Source organism: Lynx canadensis, chromosome B1, assembly GCF_007474595.2.
Source record: "Lynx canadensis isolate LIC74 chromosome B1, mLynCan4.pri.v2, whole genome shotgun sequence".
In the NCBI taxonomy this organism is placed as follows: Eukaryota; Metazoa; Chordata; class Mammalia; order Carnivora; family Felidae; genus Lynx; species Lynx canadensis.
The window spans coordinates 205,811,190-205,833,706 of record NC_044306.2 but is presented as its reverse complement, the minus strand read 5'-3'; the positions used below and the strand labels follow the sequence as shown (position 1 = coordinate 205,833,706).

The 22,517-nt window shown below is 49.2% G+C and overlaps 1 protein-coding gene across 1 annotated transcript in view; it reads left to right on the top strand.

Annotated features, from left to right (window-relative positions):
* Positions 1-3,533: 3,533 nt before the first annotated feature.
* PDE6B (phosphodiesterase 6B) overlaps positions 3,534-22,517 on the top strand; it is a 34,472-nt gene continuing 15,488 nt past the window's right edge. The window contains exons 1-3 of the mRNA XM_030311968.1: positions 3,534-4,016; positions 8,233-8,385; positions 8,690-8,779. Coding sequence (XP_030167828.1) covers positions 3,549-4,016; positions 8,233-8,385; positions 8,690-8,779 — 711 coding nt within the window. The 5' untranslated portion in view covers positions 3,534-3,548. The remainder of the gene's footprint in view (positions 4,017-8,232; positions 8,386-8,689; positions 8,780-22,517) is intronic.

The following is a 22,517-nucleotide window of genomic DNA, read 5'->3' as shown; positions in this document are numbered from 1 at the left end:
TAACACATCTCCCGTCGTCCCTCCGGCAAAACTCATCCTGTGGACACTCAGGTGCCTCGTGGATATGTCCATTTCTGCACTGCATTACACTTCTGCACTGGAAATGTAATGAGATTTCTGAGTGTGAACTCTGATTTTCACATCCCTGCCATCCCTCTTGACTGGTTAATTTTAATCTCAGAGCATAATGCTCCTTATGAAATTGCATCCTCCCCACGGTTTGGGACAAGACACTGGAGTTCTCTTCGTGGAATAGCTATTTAAGACATATTCCTTGTTATAAATGGCTCCCGGGGTGTACTTGGTAATTCTGAGATTCCACATTATGATGAGGTCAAATTAACAGGAACCTAGAGAGCCCGTTTGTCTTCGAACATCTCCCACGTCCATTTGTGGAGAGCTTACCCGTTGTGTCGGATGGGCCCTTGCACACGGGTGTACATCACAGGGGTATCCACAGGCCCGCCTCGCGGGTATACCTCACCGGTGCGCCTCTCAGGTGTGCTCTGCAGGGGTGCGTCACAGGCGTCACTGATGGCTACCTCTCAGGCTCACCTTCAGGCATACCTCGCAGATGCACCTCGCAGACATTCATCGCAAGAGCATCTCGAAGGTGTGCGCACAGGCACAGCCCACAGGTGTACCTCAGGCACAAGCGCCCCTCCCAGGTGAGCTCACAGGTGCATTTCATAGGCTTGTCTCGTGAGTCTGTCTCCAACCGAAACAAGAGCCCACCCTTTCAGGGCTGTGCAGGGGCCCCAGGTAACATCAGTGGGTGTGTCAGAAAGTGAGACGAGGGAGGGCAGGAGCCAACCCAGAATGTGTTGCTGAGCAGTTGTCCTGGGGCCCCCAAGGTGGGCAGCTGGGGTATTTACACACAACCCCGTGAGTCACAGGTCAAGGGCTTCTCCAGGGGCGTTAACTTCTGGTGTCTCTGGGCTCTCACACCTGCGAATACTGCAGGCTCAGGGGCAAGGAAACCCACAGGTGAAGTGACACAGGTACCACAGGGAAGGTGTGGTGGGCACACTGTGTAACGGAGGGTTGGAGCAGGGCTCACCTATGCTCTGGGCTCTCTTCTGCTCCAACCCACCACCCCAGGTTTCCGGCTAGCGCCCTGAGCTCCTCAGCCAGCCCCTCCTCTGCTCCCCACCCGTTCTGCCAGGAGCCCCCTCTGCTCCACCAACACTGAGTACATCGTGCCTCTGAGCCCATGGCCATGCCATTCCCACTGCTGCGACCCAGCCCTGCAGTTGCCAGACATAGATGCATCCCTCACCGAAGGGCCTCCCCTGCCCCAGGCAGGTAAGCTGCACATCTACACCCCGTTTCCTCAGCCCTGCAAGGAAGGAGCCAGCTGGCAGGAGCGGGGTGCAGAGGCAGGGAGGGTTGTGCAGCCCTGAGTGAGCCTCAGGATGGGGCGAGCCAAGGATTTGGGAAGCGTCCCCCACAAAGACTCTGCTGCCCTGGGCCTCTCGGCCAGATGGCTGCCTCATTGGCATGGCCCTCACATCAGGCGTAATTTGGACTGCAGCTCTGAGTGTCTGGAGACAATATGCTGGAAGGCTCTGGAAGCTGTCTGGGGACTGAATTCAGGGCAAGGTGACCCCCAACCCTGGCCCCAAATCCGAGCACCACAGCACCCCATCCACAGCACCTGCCTCCCTGCTCTCCCCCAGTCCCCAGGCAGAACTCACTATTTTTAGGAAAAGTGGGATGCTCAGAGCAGATCCCTGAAAGGAGTCTGCTGCATGACTAAGCACAGGCAGGAATGTCATAGCACAAGGGCCTGCGCCGGCGCTCGGCCAGCTGGGCCCATTGTGGCCAGCCCAGCTGCCAGGCGCCAGCCCAGAGCCCACGCGGAAGGTCCCCCGGAACCAAGGCTTGTGCTGAGAAAACGTGTCTGAGCCCAAGAAGTTCCCTGGCCCCACAATCACACATGCATGCACACTCACACGTGTGTGCATATATGCATGCTCCCACACGCACAAACACATTTTTGCCAGCTGAATGCAGTGAAATGCAGAAGCACACACAAATCCCGCATCCTGGTTAAAAGGTAACATGAGGGAACCTTAGGCCTTTTCCTCAGGCAAGGCCCCTGGTTCGTGATTCCTGGTCCTTGGCTTGGAGAGGCCTAAAGTTCTTCCAACAAAACTGTTCTGCCTCTGCCTCTGCCTCTCCCTTTGTGGACAGAAACGTGGCTGCTGCCTCAGAAGATGAGTCCAGAATGCCAGGTGCCCACCTGGCACGCCTCATGGATGTACCTCACAGACATTCTGCTGGGTGATGTGCACAGCCGGTTCACACTGCGGACGTAGCTCCGACCCCCAACCTTCCAGCAGTCCCTGGGCATGCACACGCATGCACACTCATGCACGTGCACACCCAGCCCACATGCACACGCAGGCACATGCACGCCCAACACACCTGTACGTGCACACCCAGCGTGAACACACACACTCATGCGTATGCACACACATTGCACGCCAGCGGCTGGAGAGTCAGACAGACACAGAACAAGCCACCCCGTTTGAATCCAACCTTTTTGTCACGTCATGGCCCACAAAGAAGCTAATCCCTGTATGGCACCCAGGCAGGTGGATAAGGAGAGAGGATCTGCCTGCTGTCCAGGCACGCTGGTCACTGTTTGAGGCACAACCAGGAACAATCTCGTCTATAGAACATGGCAGTACCTGCAGTGTGGTTGTGGACTCTGTGAGGAGGGGGTCTGGCAGTTTGAATGAAGGTTGCCCGGTAAGTAGGAATGGGGCCAGGGAAAAAGATGTGTGGTGGGGGTTCACTGAGACTTCTAAGGGCACTAGCTCTTAACAGAGAAGCTCTGTTGTGCACCCAGGTGACCTATTCTCACATGCAAAGCCCTCACCTGCAAGACCAAATGCCCAGGCCACCTCCTCACCATCAGAGAGAAAGGAAGGTCTCTGCAAACCCCCATCTTGTGGCCCGACCTCCACACTGGATGCCGGACCATCTTCCTCCCTTCTCCTCACTTCCTTCCATGAGGACGGAGCCGTGGAGCTGCATTTGTTGACCTCTGGCACCATAGGAGGGTCCCCCTCTCCCTGCCTGGGGCTGGGCTGCAGTTCCCCGAGGGGGAGAGCTGGTGCCCCACCTCTCGAGCACACCTGAGCCCAGGTATGAGGGCCAGGAGATGTGGGGATGCCTGTTGGGCCATCCAGAATTATCAGGCAATCCCCCAGGCAGAAAGGGTCACGGTGTTTGTGGGATTACCCCTCTGGAGGATTAGGTGCGAGGGGCTGCTCCGGTGGAAGCCAACTCCCTACCCCCAGCTTCCCAGGACCCCTGCCACAGGCAGAAGCCCCTGAGCTCCCATCATCACCCACCCCTGGGAAAATCAGACCAAGTCCAAGATCTAAGGCAAGGGGGGCAAGCGTGGGTGAGTCAGCTGGCGTCCTCCCAGTCCTCAGTAATCGTCACTAAGAAAGGCTTTGCTGATGACAGTGTTTGCTGGGAGTCTGTGTGTGCCTGGGGACCGGCCACGACTCCTGGACGGGCAGTGGGACACCATGAGCCTCAGCGGGGAGCAGGTGCAGCAGTTCCTTGACCAGAACCCCAGTTTCGCGGACCAGTACTTTGGGAAGAAGCTGAGCCCCGAGAATGTGGCTGGCGCCCACGAGGACGGACAGCCGGTGGACTGTGCCAGCTTCCGCGAGCTGTGCCAGGTGGAGGAGAGCACGGCCCTCTTCGAGCTGGTGCAGGACATGCAGGAGAGTGTGAACATGGAGCGGGTGGTCTTCAAGATCCTGCGACGCCTCTGCACCATCCTGCGTGCCGACCGCTGCAGCCTCTTCATGTACCGCCAGCGCAACGGTGTGGCTGAGCTCGCCACGCGCCTCTTCAGCGTGCAGCCCGGCAGCGTCCTAGAGGACTGCCTGGTGCCCCCCGACTCTGAGATCGTCTTCCCACTGGACATTGGGGTGGTGGGCCACGTGGCTCAGACCAAGAAGATGGTGAACATCAAGGACGTGACAGAGGTGGGTTCCGGGCCACGACTGGTGCGGTTGGCGAGAGGTCCCTACCCGTCCCACGGCCAGCCTGCGGGCCATGTGGGGACCTCTTCTTTTAGGAAGACAGCCTGGGGCAGTGGGGTGAGCGGGGTGAGTGGGGCGGCTTGGTCCAGAGCTCACAGAAAGGAAGGAAGCCAGCCTTGAGGTGGCTGGGAGGGTGGCCCGGACAGGCCCTGCTGCCTCCCTGACGCATAGGCCCCTGCTGCACAGGAGCTTGGGGGGGGGGGAGGGGGTGGGGGGGAAGGGGTCAGAGCAGGGAGCTGTGCAAAGGCCCAGAAAGGAAGGGCCAGTTGACCCTGGAGCCTGGAACTCACAACCCCATAGGAGACCATGCTGCTTGCTCGCACAGGCAAGTTTGGGGGTTCGGGAGAAGCAGCAGGGAGACCAGGGCTGGTCCAGGCGGCGCAGGAAGGGTAGGCAGGAATTCGTGTTGCTGAGAAACAGGACAGGCTCTTGTTGGGTGGGAAGGAGGGCGAGTGTGGGGCTAGCACAGCAGGAGGACAGGGGCCCTGGGGTGGAGGCCAGGGCGGGTGGCACTTGAGGGAAGGAGGTGCCTGTTGGACACGTGTGAGGGGCAAGGGCCTCCAATGTGGGCATGGGGTTGAGGAGCTCCTAGAAGGAGCAGGAAGAGGCCGCTGGGGCAGAATGGGAGCCACTGCCTTCTCCCCTCTTCTCCCTTCTCGCCTTGAGAGGGGCAAGCAGGAGCCCTGAGCTGGACCAGCCTCTTCCACTTTCAGTGAAGGAATCTAGAGCGGGTTGCCCACCAGGGTGGGCTTCTCTCAAAACAGCTTCTGTCCCCTAGTTCCTGGAGGCGAACAGACACGTGCACATCCCCCCAGGTCCCTTGGGAAGGAAGTGGTGGCAATCCTCTTAAACTTATCTGCTCTGAACAACCCCAGGTCCAGCGACCTGAATATAGTAATCTCTGGGATTAGCTTCATCTCCACTCCCGTTTAAGAAATGGGTCACCCATGCATCAGAATATCAGGAGCCTGAATTAACAGGAAAATAAGGAATTCGGCAGTGGGGAAAGGTGCGGGGGGCTTGCACTGAGTGGCTTCCCCTGCTCCTTCTCTCTCTACATCTTGACCCCTCCCTTCCTGAGTCTGAGGCAGACCCCTCAGCCCCCAGGGGCCTGTCCTCCGACTGGCCTCCCAAGCCTGTGCTGGGTGAGGGTCTGGGTCAGGTGGCGTGGCCATCCTGGGTCCTGTGCCTCCTCTATCCCTGGGCCCTCGGCTTCCTCAGACCCTTCCGCCTCCATGAGGACAGCCTGCCCTAATCTGTCCCCCGGTGGGCCAGGGGCATAGCATTGGCCTCAGTCTTCAGGGCTGTGCTGGCTCTTGTTTATCTCAGACGCGGTAGCACTGAGAACAGAGCCCACATCAGCCAAAAAGCACACTTCCATTAAGTGTGTCACAAAGCTCTAAGCGTTGCCGATGTCAGGCTCCCAGACCCAGGTTGTCGGCAAAGGGGATACTGAGACAGAGCCTTGCTCCGTCCGAGGCTCCAGCACCCTACTCGCGGGATGAGAAAAGCATGGAAGCTGTTTTCGGAGGGTAGTGTGTGCCAGCGGGGCAGGGAACCCTTGCAGGCAGCCGGGACAGCCAGTGTGTGGTGGCAGGAGGACACCGCAGGGCTGCAACATCACCCCACCACTACTTTGCAGCTCCTAAGACCCCCAAGGGTTCATGGCAAGCAGCCAGGCAGAAGGGACATGGTTCTGGGACAGTCTCTGACTCCCCTCCAAAGAGCTGTGGGCCCAGAAACAGTCCATCACAAGGGTCCCGCGTATTGCCAAGGCATCCAGACCCCAGTTGGGGCAGCCAGCCGTTGGGGGGTCGAAGGAGGCTAGACTGGCATTAGGGGCACGGCTTTGTGGGGAAGGTCTAGGAGCCAGGCCAACTCTGAAGAGGGAGGAGGGCGACAGCACCAGGCCGGCAGTGCAGAACATGGATAGATGCTGCAGGAGAGCAATGAAGAGGGTCTGGGCAGTAGGGGCAGGGTTAGGGGCACTTTCGAGCAGTCACGGGACCCCTAGACCCACTGAGGCCAAGGGGGAGGGAGGTGCCAAGGAGACACCAAGTTCCCCTCCATGGGGTGGTGGGTGGCTTCCAACCCCTGGACTGGGAGCACGAGAGGGCAGACGTTTCGGGAATGAGGTTTAGGATGCCGTGGGGCTGGGGCTGCTCCTACTCTCACACTCTGCTACAGGAAGCTCTGGTTCCAGGGCTTCTGGGAGCCTGAGCATAGCCCCCTGCCCACAGTGTGGTAGGGGCTCTGAGTGAGGTGGGGTCTGCTTCAGCAGAGAAGCCGGGGTGGGAGCGTTGAATGGACACAGTGGAGAAGAAGACGCAGGCAGGGAGCCTGATTGGGCACAGGGTACGAGGGTGTGGCACGCAGGTGACTCCAGCCCTGGGGTGACTCTGCTCAGACCGCACAACTCTGGGCCAGAACCTTCCTGAGGCTCCCTTCACCTTGTACCTAGGGTGTTGTGGGAGCTGACGAGCTACCTGCAGGGACAAGGAGAGGCTACAGCCACGGGCGTCAGAGTTAGGGTCCCAGTGTGGCAGGAACAAGAGGGGGTGTTGGTACGGAGGGGGGCACCTGGGAGTGGGGGTGCTGCTATGGCGGGGGGCACCTGGGAGCAGGGGTGCTGGTGGGACCCCAGGTGGGAAGAGGGGAACACAGCTGAAGGGCAGGAAGGAAAGTCTGGGGCAGAGTCGAGGGCCTGCCAAGAGACCCAGCCGTGTGGCCAGGAAGGTAACTGGAGAGCTCACAAACACCGAGGATGGGAGCGTGAAAAGGGCCCTGAGCTCGTGCCTGTGCTCGGCCTGGGGTGGGGTGGAACACCCCCTTTTGTGTCACGGAACACTGGTGCCACTCCCCACGCTGCTGCCACCTCCGGGGCTCAGTACTGATTTCCCTTTGTGGCTGCAGGTGACAGCTACCTCTCCAATCATCAGGCAGGAGAGGAACTGAGAAGATTGGTGCCAGACGCATGCACCTCTTCGTGAGAACATGGGATGTCCTCGTCCCCAGCAGGCTTCCTCTGACCTCCCATTGGCCTGAACTGTGGCCCTGCTGCCCATGCAAGGGAGTCTGGGCAGCGGACGCAGCGTCCTTGGGCCACATGAGGGCGGAGCCACAGAGAAGGCGCGGGAAGTCACATGGGGTCAGTGACTCCTCTGTCTGCCACAGGACCAACAGTCCTTGAGTAAACCCCAAAGAGCTCTTTTAACAAGTAATAATAACCAAATGTAGGGAGCGTTTACGGAGATTGCCTCGCTCAACCCAAGCTGACGGGTGAAGAGAGCAGCCCAGGGCTGTCCCACCCTTGCTGGAGGTGACACGGTGACAAGCCCAGGCCCTGACCCAAGCAGCCCAACCCTGAGCCATCCACTGCAGCTCTGTGTCTGGTCACTTGGGCCTCATGTAAATAAATATGAGCACCAGGAAGTATGAGGGTAGAGCTGGAGTCACATCCACTCTGAAGGACAGCCCCAGTCACCTGGGGGACCTCATCCTGGTGACACTCCGTCCCTTGTTCCCTGTGGGAAATCCGTCAATCAGCTCCCAATCAAGGAGCGACCCGGAGGAGCAACCCTAAAGCTAGCGGGACTTGCCCTGGGGGCCAGACGCGGACACATGCCTTATCGTAGGGGCAACGGACCCCACGGAGCACCTGCTGGCTGGAGCATGACCCCAGGAGACTCCCAGGGGACCCTCCACCCCGACTCACACTCACCCTTTATTTAGCCAACACACTTTTTGGGAAGGAGCATGTGGGGGCTGGCCCAGAGGGAGGTGAAGGTAGGAGAGGGCGGCCTGATCTAGGAGGGGCTTTGGGACAGGTATCCAACAGACCTGCTTAACCGGATGACAGCAGGTGCGGAGGGACCCAGGCCTGCCACATCCAGGCTTGTGAGGGCTCAGCAGAGTCTATGATGGAGAGCTGGGGTAATTGGCTCCAAATCGAGGGATAGGGACTGCGCCAGGCTAGAGCCACAAGGACAGGCCACGGGCTACGTCTTCCTGTGCTGCCTGGGCTCCCGACGCCAGCACCTGGGTCTTAGCACTGGCCTGGGCAGTGGACTCTGTGCAGCTTAGGCCCGGCCTCCCCGGGGTCAGGGTGGGCCACGTCCACAGACTGACTGCCTCTCTTTTCTCCCCTCTTGCTGCCCAGTGTCCCCACTTCAGCTCCTTTGCTGATGAGTTGACCGATTATGTGACAAAGAACATCCTGGCCACACCCATCATGAATGGCAAAGACGTCGTGGCCGTCATCATGGCCGTGAACAAGCTTGACGGCCCGTGCTTCACAAGCGAAGATGAAGACGTGAGTGTTGGGGGCCCTTGCGGGCATGGGTGCCTCCGTGTGTAGGCCACCCCGTCCCCAGGTCTGTCCTGTGCTGGCGGGGCACGCGTGTGTTCTCTTGGTGTCTGGGTGTAGACCTCCCCTCCTCTTAGCTCTGAGAGCTCGCGCATGTGTGTCTCCTGCACGCCTTGGGCCTGCGTGCGCTGAGATCAGTGCTGCGTACGGGCCCTGCTCCGGGCAGCCGGGCGTCTCTGCACCCTTGCACACCCGAACGCCTTCTGAAAACTGGGGTTTTGAACTCGTGCTGTTATAATCCCCGTCTCAGGTTTTCCTGAAGTACCTGAATTTTGGCACGTTGAACCTGAAGATCTACCACCTGAGCTACCTGCACAACTGTGAGACACGCCGAGGCCAGGTACCCGCGCGTGCACCCGGCCAGGGCCATCCCGCCCCAGCCTCCCAGCCCTCCAAGATGTCCAAGTGTGTCCAGGTCCCCGTGTCAGTCTCTCTGGACAGAGACAGTGCGTGTCCAAGCTGGGCCAGTTCCAGAGAGCTCCAGGGAGCTTCCCATGGCTTTTTGTGGTTGCGGTGTGATGCTGTGAGTGGGCCGGCTACAGCGAGGCAGTGTTGGGAAGCCGTCGTGCGGCTGGGACTCCAGAGAGGTTGGGTCTCTCATCCCGTCTGCCCACCCTGACCCTGACCGGGCGGGTATGGGTGCCTGTGAATGCTGCAGGCACTCCTTAGAAGCTCCCTCAAACCCTCTGTGGCAGGAGCTGGGGCAGGAGAAGAATGGACAACAGCCACTCATTGCCTGAGTCTCCTGGTGGGTTCAGCCCTTGCTACACAGGATAGCAATTGCTTCCAGGGCTGGAATCTGCTTCCCCCCAGCGAGGAGGGTGTGGGGCCTGATGCAAGCAAGGTGGGGCCTTGTGTTTCGGGAAGAGGTGCAGAGCTCACGGGCACATGAGGTAGGTTCCCTCTGTGTCCTCCTGCCTCGGGCCAGGGCCCACTGGAGCCCTGGGAGACAGTGAGTGGGCCTGGCAAGAGGACAGAAAGGCAGCTCCTGACACTCCGGGCCTTGGGCTGGGAAAGCTGTACGAGACGTGGCCTTCAGGCTGAGCCTCAGAAGATGCTGAGGATGAACTGGTCACTCTAGGCCATCCCCACTGTCTGTTCTGTCTGCAAACGCTGGGTGCATCCTGGGCACCTGCTGTAAACTTGCTTAAAATGATGAGAGGTTCCTGTGCTTCTCTCAGAAAGGTTGTCTGGGAGCCCCCTCCCGACCCACGAGCTACAGAAGGAGCAGCCTAGGCAGGTGGTCTGGGATCCCCTGAGGATCTTTTGGCCAGAGGCCAGCCCTATTGATAGAGAAGAAAAAAGCCTCTGAGAGAGACCTCCCACAGGCTATGGCCACATGGGGCTAGGGCCAAAGCCCAGGGGGACAAGGCTGGCCATCCTGGTGCTCCAGCATGTCTGTGCAGAGGGGGTGATGGGAGGATCCTCTGGTGAGGACAAGAGGGTGCCCTGGGCAGAAAGAAAAACATGGCCTGAGGCCTTAAAGGACATGATTGCTCAGTTGGGGGCTGGTCAGGCAGGGCACAGAGCCGGCGGGGGAACAGCTTAAAGGGCTGTGAGGCCGGCATGACACTGGCATCTAGAAAGGCCACCAGGTTGACGGTGCCCTTTGGAGGGAAATCGCTGTGAGCCCCACACTGTGGGAACAGGGGTTTGCACCGGAGATATGTCTCCCCTCGCCCATTTATTAATTTATGCAATAACTTATTTTCATCAGTTCGGAGTCCTGAGTATTTCGATTACAACCCTAGTCAACTTTATTGATTTTGTTGTTCAATCTGTTCTGACTATAGCCACTGGGAGCCTCTCAGTGAGCTCCTGTGCCATCTGACATAACCCATTGACCCCATTATTCTGGGGTGTTTTTGTTTGTTGGGTTGGTGGATGGGTAGGTTTCTTGGTTTGGCGGGGGGAGGGTTTGCACATCACTTTCTTTCTATTTTAATTTTTTTTTTTACATTTATTTATTTTTGAGAGACAGAGCACAAGTGGGGGAGGAGCAGAGAGAACATCACTTACTTTCTGATGCTCCAGGGTCATTTGTATATTTCCTGTCCAGTCCTGAAATCAGCAATTCCTCAAGGAGCCCTGGTTCCTTGTATCGGGGAATGTCTTAGAAACAAAGATCTGGGCACTGGGTGTGCTCCTTGCTACCGGGGTGTCAGCTTCAAGGTCTGGTCAGCTGACAGAGTAAGGAAGTCTATGTGTGCATACTAGCCTGTGCATAGACACATCTACAAATATTTCTACATGTAACCATGAACCCATATTAAGTTAAACTTGAGTTCTTGCTGGTGTCCACAATGTAACCTGACACCACAAGGATGTTCTGGCCTCCTCCTCTTTCTGGTAAGCAAGTTTCCACTCTGACAGTGAGATACCTGGCTTCTGTCATCCACCACTCATTTACTTAATTGTTCAATTCTAGTGCATGTGCGCAGCAAGAACAGAATTGTTAACCCATGGGATACAACTTTACTAAGCAGAGGACAGTGTTTAGTCTTACAAGTCTCTGCTCATTTCCAAAAATACTTCCATCAGCACCTTTTCTCTGCCTCCTTCAGTGAGGTAATTTCAAGTGTTACAGTTTGATTTTCTTGTCAGAGTCTGCATTCTTTCATCCCCCCCCCCCCATCTGCTAAATGACTGTGCTATTGGCACACATTAAGGTTCATTCTTTGTGCTGTAAATTTCTACCGGTCTTAACAAATGCATCATGATAGTTATAAACTCTCACAGTATCAAAAAGAATAATTTCACTGCCCTGAAAATCCCCTGTGTTCCACCGTTCACCTCTCTCTCCCCATCTCCACTGAACCACTGGCAACCACTGATCTTTTTACTGTCTCCACAGTTTTACCTCTTCCAGAATGTCATATAGTTAGAACCATGCGGTGTGTAGCTTTTCAGATTGGCTTCTTTCCCTTAGTAAAAGGCATTTAAGATTCCTCCACGTCTTGGGCCGCCTGGGGGGCTTAGTTGGTTAAGCGTCTGACTTAGGCTCAGGTCATGATCTCACGGTTTGTGAGTTTGAGCCCTATGTGGGGCTCTATGCTCCCAGCCCAGAGCCTGGAGCCTGCTTCAGATTCTGGGTCTCCCTTTCTCTCTGCCCGTCCCCCCCCCTCAAAAAAATGAATAAGCATTAAAAAAAATTTAAGGGCACCTGGGTGGGTCAGTCAGTTGAGCATCCAACTTTGGCTCAGGTCATGATCTTGCAGTTCAGTTCACGAGTTCAAGCCTCACATCGGACTCACTGCTGTCAGCGCAGAGCCCGATTTGGATCTTCTGTCCCCTTCTCTCTGCTCCTGCCCTGCTTGTTCTCTCACTCTCTCTCTCTCTCTTTCTCTCTCTCTCAAAAATAAATAAACATTATATTTTTTTTTACTCTAAGATCCTTCCAAGTCTTTTTATGGCTTGATAGCTCATTTCTTTTTAGTGCTAAATAACATTCCATTGTCTGGATGGACCACATTCACCTATGGAAAGACATCTTGATTGTTCCCAGTTTGGAGCAATTGTGAACAAAATTGTTAAAAACATTTGTGTGCAGGTTTTTGTGTGGATGTAAGTTTTCAATTCAGCTGAGTATATACGAGGAGTGGAACTGCTGAATAACATGGTATAATTACATTTAACTCTTTAAAAATTTTTTTTCAATTTTTTTTTTTTTTTTTTGAGAGAGAGACAGAGAGAGAGTGTGTGTGAGCTGGGGAGAGACAGAGAGAGAGACACAGAATCTGAAGCAGGCTCCAGGCTCCAAGCTGTCAGCACAGAGCCCGACGCGGGGCTGGAACTCACGAACCGTGAGATCATGACCTGAGCTGAAGTCAGCTGTTCAACCAACTGAGCCTCCCAGGTGCCCCTAATTGTACTTAACTTTGTGAGAAACTGCCAAAAAGCAACTGTGCTATTTTGCATTCCTATCAACAATGAATGAGAATTCCTATCATCAGTTTTCAGTATTGTCAGTTACTTGGATTTTAGTCATCCTAATAGGTGTATCTCATTTTTGTTTTGATTTACAATCCCTAATGATGAATGCTATTGAGCATCTTTTCTTTCCTTTTCTTTCTGGATTTTTCTTTTTTCTTCTTTTTAACTTTATTTTTTATTTTTTTAAATTTACATCCAAATTAGTTAGCATATAGTGTAACAATGATTCCAGGAGTAGATTCCTCAGTGTCCCTTACCCGTTTATCCCATCCCCCCTCCCACAACCCCTCCAGCAACCCTGTTTGTTCTCCATATTTATGAGTCTCTTCTGTTTTGTCCCCCTCCCTGTTTTTATATTATTTTTGTTCCCCTTCCCTTATGTTCATCTGTTTTGTCTCTTAAAGTCCTCATGTGAGTGAAGTCATATGATTTTTGTCTTTCTCTGACTAATTTCACTAGCATAATACCCTCCAGTTCCATCCACATAGTTGCAAACGGCAAGATTTCATTCTTTTTGATTGCAAGTAATACTCCAGTGTGTGTGTGTGTGTGTGTGTGTGTGTGTGTGTGTGTGTGTATACCATATTTTCTTTATCCATTCATCCATCGATGGACATGTGGGTTCTTTCCATAATTTGGCTATTATTGATAGTGCTGCTATAAACGTGGGGGTGCATGTGTCCATTCGAAAATGGCATACCTGTATCCCCTGGATAAATGCCTAGTAGTGCAATTGCTGGGTCATAGGGTAGTTCTATTTTTAGTTTCTTGAGGAACCTCCATACTGTTTTCCAGAGTGGCTGCACCAGCTTGCATTTCCACCAACAATGCAAAAGAGATCCTCTTTCTCTGCATCCTCACCAACATCTGTTGTTGCCTGAGTTGTTAGTGTTAGCCATTCTGACAGGTGTAAGGTGGTATCTCATTGTGGTTTTGATTTGTATTTCCCTGATGATGAGTGATGATGAGCATTTTTTCATATGTCGGTTGGCCATCTGGATGTCTTCTTTGGAGAAGTGTCTATTCATGTCTTTTGCCCATTTCTTCACTGGATTATTTGTTTTTTGGGTGTTGAGTTTGATAAGTTCTTTGTAGATTTTGGATACTAACCCTCTATCTGATATGTCATTTGCAAATATCTTCTCCCATTCTGTCAGTTGCCTTTTAGTTTTGCTGATTGTTTCCTTCGCTGTGCAGAAGCTTTTTATTTTGATGAGGTCCCAGTAGTTCATTTTTACTTTTGTTTCCCTTGCCTCCAGAGACGTGTTGAGTAAGAAGTTGCTGTGGGCAAGATCAAAGAGGCTTTTGCCTGCTTTCTCCTCAAGGATTTTGATGGCTTCCTGTCTTACATTGAGGTGTTTCATCCATTTTGAGTTTCTTTTTGTGTCTGGTGTAAGAAAGTGGTCCAGGTTCATTCTTCTGCATGTCGCTATCCAGTTTTCCCAGCACCACTTGCTGAAGAGACTGTCTTTATTCCATTAGATATTCTTTCCTGCTTTGTCAAAGATTAGTTGGCCATACATTTGTAGGTCCATTTCTGGGTTCTCTATTCTATTCCATTGATTTGAATGTCTGTTCTTGTGCCAGAGCATCTTTTCATATACTATTTGACATCTTTATATCTTATTCTTTGGTGAAGTGTCTGTTCAGATATTTGCCCATTTTTAAATTAGTTTTCTGCTTTCATTTTTAAAGTTTTTATAAATTTTGGATGCAAGTCCTTTATCAGATTTCTGTTTTGCAAATATTTTCTCCAAGGGTATAGCTTGCCTCCTCACTCTCTTAACAGTGTGTTTGGAAAAACAGAAGTTTTAAATTTTAATAAAGTCCAACTTATCAATTTTTCCTTCATGAATTATAGTTAGATGTTGTATCTCAAAACTCATCACCATGTCAATTGATACATGAATGGATAAAGAAGACAAGGCATATATATATATATATATATATATATATATATAGTGGAATATTACTCAGCCATAAAAGAGAATGCAATCTTGGCATTTGTAACAATATGGATGGAGCTAGAATATATCATGCTAAGCTAAATAAGTCAGTCAGAGAAAGACAAATCATACCATATGGTTTCATTTGTATGTGGAATTTAAGAAACCAAACAAACAAGCAAAGGGGAAAAGAGAGAGAGAGAGAAAGGCAAACCAAGAAACAGACTTCTAACTACAGAGAACACACTGAAGGTTAGCATAGAGGAAGTGGGTGGAGGGATGGAGGAAGTAGGTGATGGGGACTACAGAGGGCACTCGTGGTGATGAGCACCGGGTGATGTCTGGTACTGTTGAATCACTATATTGCATACCTGATTTAACATAGCACTATATGTTAACTAACTGGAATTAAAATAAAAACTTAAAAAAAAACACCTCATCACCAAACTCAAGGTCATCCATATTTTCTTCTATATCATCTTTTAGGAGTTTTATAGTTTTGTGTTTTAATTTCTTTCAATGTTTATTCATTTTTTGAGAGAGAGAGAGAACATAGCGTGAGTGGGAGGGGTAGAGACAGAGAGCACAGAATCAGAATCAGGCTCCAGGCAGGGCTTGAACCCACAAACTGAGATCATGACCTGAAACAAAGTCAGAAGCTTAACTGACTGAGCCACCCAGGCACCCCTATAATTTTGTGTTTTATAGTTAGGTCTATGAGTTAATCCTTGTGAAAAGTGTCAGGTCTGGGTCTAAACACACTTGTTTGCATATGGATGTCAAATTGTGCAAAGATGAACCTTTCTCCATTGAATTGCCTTTGTTCCTTCATCTAACTGCAGTTGTCTGAGTCTATTTCTGGGTTCTCTATTCTGTCTTATTCATCTATGTGTCTATTTTTTCACCAATACCATAGTGTCTTTATCATTATAGTTTTATAGCCTTGAAATCAGAAACATCAATTCTCCAACTTGTTTTTTCTGTAGTATTATGCTGGCTATTCCATGGGTGGGGGGAGGGGCCTTTCCAATTAAACTTTAAAATCAGGGGCTCCTGGGTGGCTCAGTCAGTTAAGTGTCTGACTTCGGCTCAGGTCATGATCTCACAGTCCATGAGTTCGAGCCCCGCGTTGGGCTCTGTGCTGACAGCTCAGAGTCCACTGCTTGCTTCGGATTCTATGTCTCCCTCTCTCTCTGACCCTCCCCCGTTCATGCTGTATCTCTCTCTGTCTCAAAAATAAATAAACTTTAAAAAAATTTTTTTAACTTTAAAATCAGTTTGTCTATATCCACAAAGTACCTTGCTGGTATTTTAATTGGGACTTCATTTAATCTGTACATCAAGTTGGGAAGAATTGGCAACAATAATGGGTCTTCCAGTTGATGAACAGACAATCTTTCTCCATTTCTTTAGATTTTCTTTGGTTTCTTCAGAATTTTGTAGTTCTTGCATATAGATTCCACATATATTTTGTTAATTTGCACCTAAGTATTCCATTTTTATGCTAATATAAGTGATATTGTGTTCTTAATTTCAAATTCCAATTATTTATTGTTGATATGAAGAAAAGTAACTGACTTTTGCATATTAACCTTATATCCTGTGACCTTAAAACAATCTCTTATTAGTTCCAGGAAGGTTTTTTAAATTGACTCCTTGGTATTTTCACATAAACAATCATATCATCTGCAAACAAAGACAGTTTTATTCCTTCCTTCCCAATCTATATGCATTGCATTTCTTTTTCTTGTCTTATTGCACTTGCTAGGACTTCCAGTACAATGTTGAATATGAGTGGTGAGAGGGGACATCCTTGCTTTACTCCCAATATTAGCAGAAAACATCCACTGTCTCACCATTAAGTTTGATGCTCACTAAAGGTTTTTGTAGAATTTTCATCTAGCTAAGGAAGCTCCCCCTCTGTTTCTATTTTGCATAGAGTTTTTATTCTGAATGAGTGTTGGATTTATGTCAAATACTTTTTCTCCATCAATTGATATGATTGTGTTTTTTTCTTCTTCAGCCTGTTAATGTGGTAGATTATATTAATTGATTTTCAAATGTTGAAACAGCCTTGTATCCCTGGGAAAAATACCACTTAGTTGTGGAGCATAATTATTTTTATACATTACTGGATTGATTTTGCTAATATTTTATTATGAATTTTTGCATCTAGGGGAACTGGGTGGCTCAGTCCATTAAGCAACTGAGTCTTGATTTTGTGTCAGGTCATGATCTCATGGTTTGACATAATTTCTTCCCTGTGTTTGGTAGAATTCATCAATGAATTCATCAAGGACTGGTACTTTCTTTTTGGAAGATTATGAATTATTGTTCTAATGTCTTTAATATGTACAGTTCTGGGGATGCCTGGGTGGCTCAGTCAGTTAAGCATCCAACTCTTGGTTTCAGCTCAGGTCATGATCTCACAGTTCGTGAGTTTGAGCCCCACATTGGGTTCTGTGCAGACAGCTCAGTGCTTGTTTGGTATTTTCTCTCTCCCTCCCTCTTTGCCCCTCCCCTATTTGTTCACTCTCTCTCTCACTTTCTCTCTCTTTCTCAAAATTAACAAATAAACTTTAAAAAATGTTAAATGCATACAGTTCTATTCAGAGTATTCTATTTCACCTTATGTGGGTGTTGGCAGTTTGTGTCTTTCAAGGCATTAAAAAAATCATTTTACCTACGTTGTCACATTTTGGGGCATAGTGTTGTTCTTAATGTTTACTATTTATGTATTATTTTTTTTTTCCTGCTTGCTTTATGCTTAAATTGGTTTTCTTTTTATAGTTTATTTTCTAGTTCTTTTTCTAGATTATTGATTTTGGATCTTGCTTCTCTTCTAATATGTGCATTTAATATCATAAGCATCCCTCTAAGCACCACTTTCACTGCATCCCACAAATTTTAATAAGCTGTATTTTCGTTTTTATTTAGTTCAAACGCTTTATAAATTTCTCTAGAGACTTCTTCTTTGACCCATGTATTATTTAGAAGAGTTTTTTGTCTCATATATTTTGTAATTTTCCAGCTACTTTCTGTTTAATTTTGGATCCTTAGTTTAATTCCACTGTAGTATGATAATATATTACTCCTTGTGGTTTTTATTCTTTCACATTTGTTAAGATGGGTTTTATGGCCCAGAATATGGCCGATGTTGGTGACTGCTCCATGTGACCTTGGAAGTACATATTTTCTGCCATTGTTGCGTGGAGTGTGTGTTGGTGTCCGCTGTCTCCGGTGCTCTTTTGACAGCTCTTACTGATGTTCTGTCTGCCAGATATATCGATTACTGAAAGAAGAGCACTGAAGTTGCTGACCGGTTGCTCTCTCAAGTCCCATCAGTTTTTGCTTCTTGCGATTTGCTGCTCTGTTGTTAGATGCATACGCATTAAGGATGTTATCTTCCTGGAGAAATGACCCCTGTACCATAATGTAATGTCCCTTTTTACACCTGATAATTTTCCTTCTCCTGAAGTCTGCTTTGTCTATAACTGACATGGCTACTCCAGCCTTCTTTTGATTAGTGTTAGCATAGTATATATTTCTCCCTCTCTTTACTTACTTTTCTAATTATCTTTCTTGTGCTAAAAGAAACACTATAAAACTTGGTATCTTAACCATTTTTAAGTCTACAGTTCAGTGGTATTAATTACATTTATATTGTGTAACCATTATCACCATCCATATCCAGAACTCTTTACACATTTCCAAATTGAAACTCTATGCTCACTAAATACTCACCCCCCCCCAGGCCCCTTGTCCCCAGCACCTGGCACCCATCACTCTACTTTCCATCTCCATGATTCTGACTACTCTAAGTACATTATATAGGTGAGATCACACCGCGTTTGTCTTTTTGTGACTGGCTTGTTTCGTTTAACATAGAGTCTTCAAGGTACATCCATGTTGTAGGAAGTATCCAAATTTCTTTCTTTTTTAGGCTGAATAATATTCATTGTCTGGATAGACCACATTTTGCTATCCTTTTGTCCATCAATGGACACTTGGGTTGCTTCCACACTTTATTGTGAATAATACTGTTATAGGTATGGGTGCACAAACATCTCTTTGAGAACTTGCTTTCAATTCTTTTGATTACATACCCAGAAGTGGAATTGCTGGTTCATATGGTAATTCTACTTTTAATTTTGGGGGGAATTGCCATACTGTTTTCCACAGCGGCTACACCATTTTCCATTTTCCATTTTCCCACCAACAATGCACAAGGTTCAAATTTCTCCACATCCTCACCAATACTTGTTGTTTTCTGTGTGTTTTTCATAGTAGCCATACTAATGGGCATGAAGAGGTACTTCATTGTAGTTCTGGTTTGCACTCCCCTAATGATTAGTAGTTATTGATCACCGTTTCACATGTATATTGGCCATTTGTGTATCTTCTTTGGAATGTCTGTTCAAGTCTTTTGCCCACTTTTGAATATGTTTTTTTTCTTTTGTTGTTGAGTTTTAGGGGTTCTCTACATATTCTACATATTCACTCCTTATGAGATACGTGATTTACAAATATTTTATCCCAATTTAAAGGTTGCCTTTTTGACCTGTTGATAGTGTCCTTTGATGCACAAAAGTTTTTAATTTTCAGAAAGTCCAATTTGCCTGTTTTTTTTCTTTTGTTGACTATGCTCTTTGCTGCCCTATCCAAGAAATCATTGCCAAATCCAATGTCATGAAGCTTTTTCCCTATGTTTTCTTTTAAGAGTTGTGTAGTTTTAGGTCTTATGCTTAGGGCCTTGATCCATTCTTAGTTAATTTTTGCAAATGATGTGAGGTAAAGACCCAGCTTAATTCTTGGACTCTCTATTCTATTCCATTGATCTATATGCCTGTCTTTATGCCAGCATTAAGGAAGCTTTGTAGTAAGTTTTAAGTGCAAGAAGTATGAGTCCTCTTTGTTCTTCTTTTTCAAGATTGGCTATTCAGGATCCCTTGAGATTCCTTGAGATACAAACTTTAGGATTTTTTCTAATTTCCACAAAAGAATTTATTCAGATTTTGATAGAGATTACATTGAATCTGTAGGTCACTTTGGGAGGTATTGGTATTGTAACAATATTAACTCTTCCAATTCATGACTAAGGCAGTTCTTTCTCTTTATTTATGTCTTCTTTAATTTACTTCAGCTATGTTTTCTAGCTTTCATTGTTACAATAATGCTACATTTTATAATTATCCATGTATTTGCCTTTATTGAAATCTTTATTTATTCATGAAGCTCTGAGTACCTGTCTTGTGTCCTTTCATTTCACCTACAGGGCTCCCTTTAATATTTCTTTCAGGGCAGATCTAGTGGTAATAAATGTCCTCAACTTCTGTTTACCTGGAAATGTCTTAATTTCTCTCGCAATTTTTAAGGACAGTTTTGCCAGATATAGGATTCTTGGTTGACAGAGTTTTTTTTTTTTTCTTTTAGCACTTTGAATATACCAACCCATTGTCTTCAGACCTCCAAAATTGCTGATAAGAAATCTGCAGACAACCTTACTGAGGATCCCTTGTGTGTGACAAGTCCCTTTTCTCTCACCATTCTCAAGACTCTCTTTGTCTTGGCTTTCAAAAATTTGATTATAATGTGTCTTGGTGTGGATATTTTTAATTCATTTTACTTAGAGTTTGTTGAGCTTCTTGGATATTAATATCCATGTGTTTCATCCAATTTAGATGGTTTCCAGCCATTATTTCTTCACTATTTCTGTGTGTCCTTCTGCCTTGGTAGGGTCTAGCCCACCTCCCTCACAGCTAGTGTCTTGAGTGGCTCTCATTCTGCCCTTGCTCTGTGGTCCCCTCTTCTCCCAGGAGTAGTTAATGCAGCTTTCTCTTGGTCAGGCCCCTTAACTTAATTGCTGTGAGGACATTTCCCCATTTCTTACCATCAGCTGCTCCCAAGCAGTGACCTCAGGCTAAGATTCAAATCCAACCCCATCTTCCCAGGTATGTGCCTCAGAGAGGCAAGTCTGGGAGCATTCTCTTGGCCCTATCCCACCATGCACACTTCCCCCCACTGGGTATTCCTCAGAGGCAGGGGACACAGTTCCCTCCAGGAAAGTTGCATCACAGGAAAAGCCAGGTTTTCAGTTCGCTGCCTGTCATATCCTGAGCCCTTACCTCCCTCTCCAGCTACCCCTGCTAGAGTGCTCCCCTTTATAAACACAAATCAGGGCCTTGTCTGCCGCTGTCATGGACACATCACAGGGTCCTTCTCCCTCTGCATCTTGTCAGCCCACTCCCACTCAGCAGTCAGAGCCATATTTTGAAAACTTAGGTCATGTCACTGGATGACCTCAGGGGCTCCCCTGCACTGCCCTTTCCCTCCTTCTGGCTCTCCCCACCCTTGCTCCACCCCAGCCATTGTCCCTCAAAGGGGCCTTTACACCTGCAGGTCCCTCTGCCAGGAACACTGTTTCCACACACCCTGTGGCTCATCTGCAGAGAGCTCTCCCCTGCCCTGAGCACCCCCACTTGAGCCCCGCATTCCCTACCCAACCCTGCCTCCTGTATCCCCTCTGTCTACTCATCTACTTGCAACAAGCCATAAGGCTGTTTATTCTGTTCATGTTCTAGCACCCCCTGTCCCCACTTAGAAGTGGATTCTGAGACTCAGGGATTTTGGTCTGTCCTGTTGTCCAGTTATGCTAGACCTAAACCAGCAATAAGTATCATTCTGGCAAATGAATTGCCAACGCTTAGGAAATGCATTGTTTCCAGCTCCTCAGACCACACGCGTGTACAGACATGCTTTAAGTCAGAGCTCTACTGTGGGCTTCAACAATGGATTCATGTTTCATTTGGGTGCTTTGATTTTCCACTCAGACATCACCTAGTCCTAGTAAAAAGCTGTTTCTGACACCTCATACTATGAACAACGTTTTTAAGAACCCTAATTAATTTGTGCAGAGCACAGGGCTCTACCTCACAATCCCTTTTGGAGCAGAAACTCTAAAGTAAGTGAAGACTGGCACCAACACGGTTTGTAGTTAAGCCTGGCACCTGCTCCTTGCTTTCTTTCCCCCTTGTGCTGTAGGAGAGCAGCTACTTGGGAATTAAAGCAGTTCTCACGAAGAGGGTGTCCCCCCCCCCCACCTCCTCAAACCTTAGCAGCTCTCAGGGTCCTGAGACCTGCCCTCCATCCCCCAGTCAAGAACTACTCAACCCTGACTATGCTCCCTGCAGACTCCACCCAGGGCCCCCTGCCAGTCCCTTCCTGACAACACCGAGGCCTCTTTAGTCAGAGGTGACAGAACCAACAGGGTGCACATTAGGTTTGGTCAGAGACGGTGGAACTCTCCCTGATCTACCACATCAAGCTGACTGGCCCGCTTTCGCTGAGTGGTCCCCACTCCCCAGCAGTCCTTGTTGCCTCGTCGGTGAGGACTCTGGCCTCTCCACCTTCTAGGCTGCCTGTGTGCCATGGCCTGCTGGCTGGCTGAGAAGACCACAGGATGCACGACCCCTGCCAGGACTAGACAATTTCAGAAAACCACACAGACAGTTGGGAGGAGATGTGCCCTATTCCAGATCATCTTCCACCATAAGTAGCCTCAGGAGCACAGGTGATAGCGAACTGCAGTGGGATAACGAGGAAGCAATAAGGTTGCACATTGGTACATTTGTTTTAATATACTTTTCTTATTTTTGAAGTTTACATCATTTCATTTTAATAATGGCCATGTCTAACCACTGGGCATCACAATCTCTGAAGACTGAGCAACCAGTTCTCAAAAGCTTACAACTCACTAAGAGCCCTGGGAGCCAAGGCTGACCAGAGCTCACTGGCTCACCTTTCTTGTCTGCCCCCCACCCTCCACACATCCTGACCTCTCCCTCCTGGAGTATGAGTGCCAGGTTGGGCCTCACAAGACCAGCCTCTCCATTCCAGGAGGCTGTACAGGCCTCTGTGTTGTCCGTCCCCACATGCAATTGGGCGCCAGGGCCCAACTGGGCTCCTCACCATCACCCCCATATTTCTCATTTTGGAGCACGAATCTATGAGGGGCAACACTGCAGCCCCCGGCTGATCCTGGCTCCCGGTCCCTCCATCACCTGGTGCTGGGTTCACATAACATGTGGCGGCACTGGTGTGCTGATGACAGCAGGCACAGGCTTGAGGTCAACATGTGGTGGCCACTCCCTGGAAAGGAGCTGAGGTCCAGAAGACGAGAAGTGAGCTGCACCCCGAACG